An 8356-nucleotide genomic window follows, 5' to 3' on the forward strand; every position below is an offset into this window, starting at 1 on the left:
GCTACCACAGTGGCTGATAGAGTACCTGAGGGTCATGGAAAGTACTTTGTGGTTGCTAAATGAATGTAAAACCAAAATGTAGCTCACACACAGACTCTGGTGTATTGCCTACCCAAAGTCCATATTTAATAAGCCCTTGTGCGATTGTTGCACTATGAATTTAATACAAAAGTCTAAGAAAAAAAAAACTGCAAAAGTATAGGTCTTCCTGGTTGGAAGGCTTTTAAAGAGGACAAAAGCTACTTAATTTTCATGTCATGGACTTCACACCTTACATTTTTTTTAAGCACATAATTTATAAAGCTTTTGTTTTCTTCAACAAACTGGTGTATTCTGCTATCCTGGAAGACTCCGTGTACAATACTGTGCATAGCAAGAGTAAGAATATGAGGTAGCAGAGTGACTATGACTAAATCTTCCTGGAAGTTTGATTTTGATGTAATGACACTGTTAGACGCTGAAGAATATATTATTTTCTGAAATGTGCTTAACTACCTTCTGCTCAAAAGTGACACCCGATTTTAATTTGGGATTTCAAAATCTATTATTGAAATAATCAAAAATCCATAATATTTATTCACAAAAGATATGTTATCACTGTGACGCTCCAGGCTGAGGTCTATATGTGTATATTTTATTCTCATGTAAAATGTTGATGTTTCTTTTGAAGAGCATGCATGTTCTCATTGTGATTTGTGTGACTTATGTTTGTGTAGTCTGGTGTATGCACCTGGTGGCATGTTGTGGGCACAAAAAGGTTGGACAAAAGTGCTCCAGAAGAAGAATTTCAACTCTTCAGGAATCTAATTTAAATGAATCCGACTGCACGACTGTCTGTTTTTTCCTGGGTGTGTACATTTAAATGTTCAAAGTTTGCCCAGATAGTTTCCAGGCACCAGTCCGCTCAGCCCGTTCCTCTCCACTGTCCACCAACCATCCTCTCCTTGTTGCAGGACTCGCAACACATCTCCTCTGTTCACAGACAGTTCATCTTCTTCCTGCTCAATGTAAGGATGGGAAGTGTAAATAGGTTACATGTCATTAAGGACCAACATTGTCTTTTTAAAAAGTCAAGATATCTGCCTTAGAAAAAAACTTTGCCATTCTTTTAATAGAACAGAAGCTGCAAGGATGGTGATCACCTGAGCTGTGTATTCATAAAGCACAACATAGAACTGGCCATTAGCTGATGGGGTGGCCAGCTGTGCTCCTTGCTGGAGGCCTGGTACGGGTTCATATCCATCATCTAACCTTTCACCTAAAAATAGTGGTAAAAGAAGACATTATATTACAAAATTCTTCACTTTAAAGTCATGTCTAAGAAGAAAGTACAGTAAAAGTTGCAATAATATCTTTGATCGACTGTAAATTCAGATTCTGATCTTGGTTGAGCGACATTAAAGTCAATGCAACAGAAAGACTGCAGTACTCACATTCCCCGATAGATGGCAGTGCTGATCTTGAGACTTTCGGACTGTCGGCGTTTATACTGACACGACTTCTGAGAAGTGGGTCAGAAGACCTGTGTGATCCACATTAAGAGAGATACAAGGGTAGGTTAAAAAAAAACTTCTCATTTTTATTTAATGATTAAGTTCAAGTCAGTCACTTCTGTCTCCTCTAGATTTCTCCTCAATACTCCTGTTGTACCTTCTTGTCATGGATTCTCCTGGAAAGAGAGCTTGGCCGTTGCTGGACCTGGCAACCCCACCCTGGTAGCTTTCAAACACTACAGGCTCTGTGTGAAAAAAAGAGAGAAGTCACTTATTAGGGAAGTCAAGTATTGCTTCCTGTGTTGGTTTCAACCGAAAGAGAGGGCCGCTTGACCTACACCCTAAATACTTTTTCTTTCTTTTTAAAATGTACTTCTATGATACTTTTTACACTCACCTGGTGGCCTCAGTCCTGTGCTTTTCATCTTTATGAAACAGTTGATGTCTGTGGTAATGTCACACTGTTCCAGAAGCTTTCTCACCTCCTCATAAAGCTGATTTCGAAAGAGGAAAAATTATAATCGTGCAGTGCTCTTGTGTTACAATCTTAGTCAAATGTGCAAACACTTTAGTGGTTTCATCTTCATTGTGGTTGTGTTAAAAACGCTTGACTGAGATAAAGTATAAAAGTTATTTTCAGTCCATGTGCAATTGCACACAACCTGCAAACCTATATAATTAACTTTTCATGTACCCTCTCAGATTACATAGTATGTATATACATGTATATACACTACCAGTCAAAGGTTTGGACACACTTTACCATAGGAATTAAAGAAAAAGTGTTTCCAAACTTTTGACTGGTAGTGTATGTATATATTAACATGAAAGAATATTATATTCTTGATGGCCCAATGTAATTTTGTTATTATGATGGTATAAAATCAGTTTTTTTTCATCATAACAGTGTCCAATTGACTTCCATTTTAATGGTCGGTAACAATACTTTTTGGTACCTTAAATAAAGAAACATGTAATCTCACCTCATCATCTTTAACACACTGCATTGAGAAATGATTGCAGTGGTCCCAGAGAGCACACCTGAGCACGCTGATTCGATCTTCTTCCATTTGCTGGAACACCTGAAACACATTTTTGGAAAAATCTATTAATAATATGTTCTTTCCTGATGTTGCTGGATTGTATTTACCTCTTAAGTCAGAAACCAGGTGGGAATGGATTCCCGTTTGAGTTGACTGCGTTCAAGTTTTAAGGTAGTAAACAGGTTGGATTAGATCAATGTTACATCACTGACCTCAGTAGTTATATAAGCTGTTATTAATACATCAAAATAATATGTTAAGTGCTTCTGAAGTAACGTGTTTATTACTGTGTCTAGCTTGTAATGTATGGGAAGCCATCAAAATTTTGAGGTTCAGGTTTATAAACTTTGACCAGATTTTCTAAATAGTAATATAAATTTCTGAGTTTACTTAGACACACCATCATGCTACCTTTTAGTTCAGTTATACCTAAAGCTAAAAATTGTCCCTTAGTCTGTTGTTCATTATTTTTACGATATGTAAACACAGCATCACCATGGATGTCAGAAGTGTTCCAGTCCCAAAGTCTGTAAACCTGACTTATCTGAAAAAAGTCAGTACACCAGTGACTGAACACTGGCCAACCATGTTTCAGCAGGAGTTTGTAACCTTCACTTCTGGATGTGCCCATGGTCTAATCAGCACTGACAAGTTGGCATCCCAGTTGTATGTGGTCATGTCAAACTGTTTAACAGTATTTGTATGGATGATTGCAACAATGTTCTGTCTGTTTTTATGAAGTCCAGTTCCTCACTGGACAGGGGAGAAGTGTGGTTTTCTGTTAGAGGTTGTGGTTCGCAGGGTGGTCTTTAGGTTTTGAAGCATTGGTTTGAAGATATACCTTAATTACAGAACAGCTAACAGGACTTTGTTTGCAGTACCTCACATGTGCTTTTGTGTGTTTCCTCCCAGTCTTGGCGAACAGTTTCAAGTTGATCAATGTTGTTCAAATACAGCTTTTCTGTGAAAACACAAAGTATTATTCTCAATAGGTGTGAAAGGTGAAACAGAAACGGAAACAGTATAAGATCATTATATGTCTGGTGCTCTTTAAGATTTGCTGTGAAAAGTTTTCTCCAAACAAAAAGTGAAAAAAGCAGCATGAATATTGCAAACTGTAAATGTCTGGAGGTTGAAAACAGAAAACTTTCAGGGCTTACCTGCTTCATTGGCTGCTTGTCTGCATTGTTTGATCCTGTGACGTACCTTTGAAACAAATATTAACACAAAGATTGGTTGAAATAAGTTAGTTCTTGTAATCTACTTTAAAAGAAAAAACTGAGAGGCTGTCATGGCAACATGTGAAGAAACTGGATACATATGAAGTTGTTTTTCAGCTGTTTAAAAAGTGAAAGAAAAAAAAGTCCCTCTATTGCTTTTGCCTTTCTTCCAGCTATACGGGAGCAGAAGTGAGATATGGGGGGTGGGCAGATCTAGCAAATGGCAGATTTTGAAAGTTTATTGATTTAATCTGACTAGTGGGGCAAACAAAATTCAAAAGTCTTGAAAAGGACTTTTTTTGAAAATGATATTTTATGTCAATTTTGAGTCCCTTCCTGGTGAATGAAATGTTATATGATTATAAATGCTAAATAAATAGGACCATTTCTTTTGCCATAAGCTAACTCAAGCAGCATATTTACGTACCTTTTCAGAATTTTTAGTTGGAGCGCCGGATTTTTCAGCTCCCTGCTCGGCTTCCTCAGCCTCTTTGCACTTCACCTCGTAGCTCTTCTTAGACTGTTAGAAGTTGAAACAGACAGTATGGACCACAGATTCATTCAAAGAACCACACTATCAAATTCTGTTTTGTTCTGAGTGCAACACAGATTTATATTCGTTACACTTGTGCACAGTGCACTTTCTATGTTATGCATAATACATAAAAGACAGAATGTCCTTTTAGCTTATGCATGGAACAATGTGTCACCACACTCTGCCTTTTCCTGTTTAGTATAATATAAATTAGAAATCAAACCAGTTGGCGTCTTACGTCCATTGTCTTCCTGAAGAAAGAAACCTTCTTCTTTTGAACTTTTTCCATGATGCTTTCAAACTGACAAAAAAATATTATTTTACTCTGACATAATACTACTGGAGATTATATTAAAAAACATTTTCACAACAATAAAAATAACTTTTACTAATAATTAATATCAGTTGTTGAAGCTACATAGTTTTTGGTTATAGTGCTAAGTTTGTTCAAAGAGATTTAACCAATAACAAAACTACAAATCTGAAAACCAGCCACTATTCAGTTATTATTTGAGTTGCCTGCTATTTTACTGATAATAAGAGCATGCGAAGATACCTGCTGTTATTTTATTTTTGAGGTATCCAAATGTGATATGTTTTTGCTAAATATATCAGTTGATTAGCAAAAAAAAAAAAAAGTCTTAGTACCTTCTTCCTCTGCTCTTTCTGACGTTCTCTGAAAGTCTCAATCTTTTTCACCTCCTCTTTCAGGATATCAGATAATTGGATGTGAAAGTTTCCAATGTTCTCAATTTCTGAAACCAAAATAATCCAAGCAGCAAAGAAATCCTTTCACACTGTAAACAGAACTTTGGTTGAATCTTTTCTGCAGGGCAGGCTTACTTACGGGCTTTCAGTTGTTCAAAGGATGCTCTCAAAGTGCTGGAAAAAACAAAACACAGCCAAGATCAGAATTAATTCAGTGAGCCTTCTCAAAATCTTCTTACGTTCACAACTAATACGACAAAATGAACCCCGAGCTTTTGTGTTTAGTGAGCATGCAGCTATACCTGAGATGCACGCTAAATAAGGACAAGCTGTGGTTTAATTTGCAATCAGTATGAAGATTAAAATTCTCAACCTTTACTTTGTTCATTTAAAAATAAACTTTATTTTTTGTTGAGTTTTTTTTTTTTTTTTTACCTAACTCATTATTTTGTAAATTAGATCAGTTTCTTTAGCAGATAGTAGTGACAATAAACAGGGAATTGAGTACAGATGATAACCTACTTGAAGGGTCTGCCATGCAGACAAAAAAAGTGTGTTTCCTATAAAAAGATTGTGAGTCAGAGATGGTGACTGTGGTTTTGGTTATCATGTTTCTGGTCAGTTTCAGGTTGTTTTAAAAGCATCTGCTAAATAAGTGTTAATATAATTCACTTTGGCTCTTTGTTGTGTCAATAAGCACGTCCTTGTAACTGCACACTTTGTATATGCAGTGTTGCATATTTCACCTGATCTCCAAGTTTCCTCCAGCTTTGCGAGCAATAGTCATCAGTTCCTTTCCATACTTCTCCTCTGCTGAGGCTCTGTGCAGTATTAAGAGACACACACATCATTATAAATAACAATACTTGTATTTTCTGTGACAAAGTATTAAACTGCACTTCATTATACAGCATTGTTGCTGTCCAAACAAATGAGACCCAGTTGCTTTTTGTCTCTTCATATACTTTAGTTTTTATCCTTCACCATGTTGCCACAATGCTTTTAGAAAATGTCACTCATGTGCATGAAGAAATACTCTGATCTTTATGCATTGCAATGCAACTTTGTTTATAACGCACTTCAAAAACAACAAAGTTGACCAAAGTGCCAAATGTGAAATTAAAACTAAATGGAATAAATAACATATAAGAGGACATTAAAATGTAAAACACTAGAAATAAGAGTGAAATAATTCATCAACTAAAATTCATCAAAATCAAATCAGATTAAAAATGTCAACTTGTCATTTTGTACAAAAAGCAGCGCGAGCAGATGGGTCTTCAGCGGAGATCTAAAAACAGATACAGAGGAGGCCTGTCTCATATATAAAGGCAGCTCATTGCATAGTTTAGGTGCTGCCATTGTAAAGGCCTGGTCTCTTCTGAGCTTCTGTTTAGTCTTTGGTACAGTTAGCTAGTGCTGTTTAATTCAAATGTCTGCTAGTGAGTCAAAATATATGTTACTGTAGAGTAAAATGAAGATACGACTATCCAAATCTCAAATGATTAATACACGACTCTTGACCACAATTCATCACAAAGTGAGTAACTCTGTCTTGACTGTTGCTGGTTAAACTATGCTGATATTAGATTGATTATCTTGTGCTATAAATAGACAATGGTCAAAGACATTCGGGTTGAGTAGCTTTGATAAGTTTATGGACTTCACTATTTTCATGGTTTGCTCTGGTTTCAGTTAATGAAATACAACCTCATTTTCAAAAGCTCTTCCACATCTTTGCACATTTGCCTCCCCTCTCGTAACCTCTGGATCACAGCATCATAGCCGGCATGACAGGTGAAATCAGACCCCTGCATTAAAAAGACATAGAAATCCCATAAAGCACTGCTACAATAACAAGATCAGCATAACCACTATTACAACATATCCTTGTGTTGCTCTAAAAGTCACTGAGGAGTAGAAATGCAGAACTAACACTTGGACTTCACAAAAATAACTGTATGACAAGGCAGAATAGTCAGTACTTCTTGAAATGTCTTTTAAGCTGTGAGACTTGAATGTATCACAATGGTACCACGATCTATACTTATCCAAACTGTTTTAAAATACAGTCAACATGATATCAGTAGTGCTTAAACTTTAAACTGTACGATACAGGAAATAGCAATAGCAGGAGTAAAGGACAATTAAAATCTTAGAAATTTGACTACTTTTGGTACAAACAACTTCAGCAAGACAAAATGGTCACAAACATACAGACTTACCCAGAAGGCATCTTTAAACGTCAAAGGGGACATTTCAGTAATACTTCATGCGTTTGGACGTCACTTACAGGACTTTTCTCGTGAATTAGAAGCTAAAGTATGCTGATGCAGGCTGTCTTACGTTTAGTTGAGTACAGTGTGTTTAAACTCTTGAGTGGCCCAAATGTCTGTGAGTCATTCTGAATAAGGAAGAGCTTCTGTCCCATGATGTCACAGTCAGCTCAGTGGGCCAGCCCTCTATCTAAGAGAGAGAGACAGGAACTTCTATTATGTGGATGATGGTAATGACTTTTTTAGCTAAGGCAGCTGCATACACATGCACTAGAATGCTTGTGTTTAATATGCTTAGTTTGTTACTAGTTTGCTTGTTAAAAGGGAAAGACACTAGTGCGGTTTTAGTCATACAGTACCTGCTGTGAGTAACTGTGTAACTGATAGCAAATATTTAACTTCTACTTGCTGCTGACTCCTTTTTACTAATTTTCATTCAAGCTGACATGTGATGACATCCACACATCCAGTACCTTGACCTAATAGCTAATAAAGAATTATTGCTAAATATCATTTATGAAAAGCACATTGAACTTTTCACTTGAAAAAGTCAAAAAGTGGCATCTTGTTTCGTGGGACTGAGAAAGATAGTTGTACTTTGAAAGGTCAAAAATAGTTTCCAACATGACTTTCATAGAGTATAGACCCTCTCAGTGCTTTGGGTTTTAGAAGAAATTGTCAACTTCTGCAATCTCCATATATCAAACAAATCTTAATAAGTCATATATATATATATATATATATATATATATATATATGACTTATTAAGATTTGTTTGATATATGGAGATTGCGAAAGTTGACTATATAAATGTATGTATATATCTATCTATCTATCTATCTATCTATCTATCTATCTATCTATCTATCTATATATATATATATATATATATATATATATATATATATATATATATATATATATATATATATATATATATATATATATATATATATATCTATGTTGATGTCGATGTGAAATATCCCAAAGTATCTGATCAGACAGGATAATACCCGATGAACTGTTGACATGAATGTTATCTTACTGCTGTTTGCCTCTTTGATTTAGGCCAAATTAAGAG

The 8356-nt window shown here is 35.7% G+C and overlaps 1 protein-coding gene across 1 annotated transcript; it reads right to left on the reverse strand.

Moving 5' to 3' along the window:
- Positions 1-751: 751 nt before the first annotated feature.
- On the reverse strand, positions 752-7257 carry LOC306774878 (proline-serine-threonine phosphatase-interacting protein 1-like; the record flags this gene model as incomplete). Its single annotated transcript, XM_079265056.1, has 15 exons — positions 752-998; positions 1143-1258; positions 1434-1522; positions 1651-1738; positions 1891-1987; positions 2477-2575; positions 3418-3497; positions 3697-3742; positions 4184-4276; positions 4530-4592; positions 4940-5046; positions 5139-5173; positions 5746-5820; positions 6710-6810; positions 7225-7257. 15 exons carry the CDS (start codon positions 7255-7257, stop codon positions 867-869), a joined length of 1254 nt encoding a protein of 417 aa, XP_079121182.1. The 3' UTR covers positions 752-866.
- Positions 7258-8356: the final 1099 nt, after the last annotated feature.

Source organism: Telmatherina bonti (genome assembly GCF_933228915.1).
Source record: "Telmatherina bonti genome assembly, chromosome: 1".
Taxonomy (NCBI): domain Eukaryota; kingdom Metazoa; phylum Chordata; class Actinopteri; order Atheriniformes; family Telmatherinidae; genus Telmatherina; species Telmatherina bonti.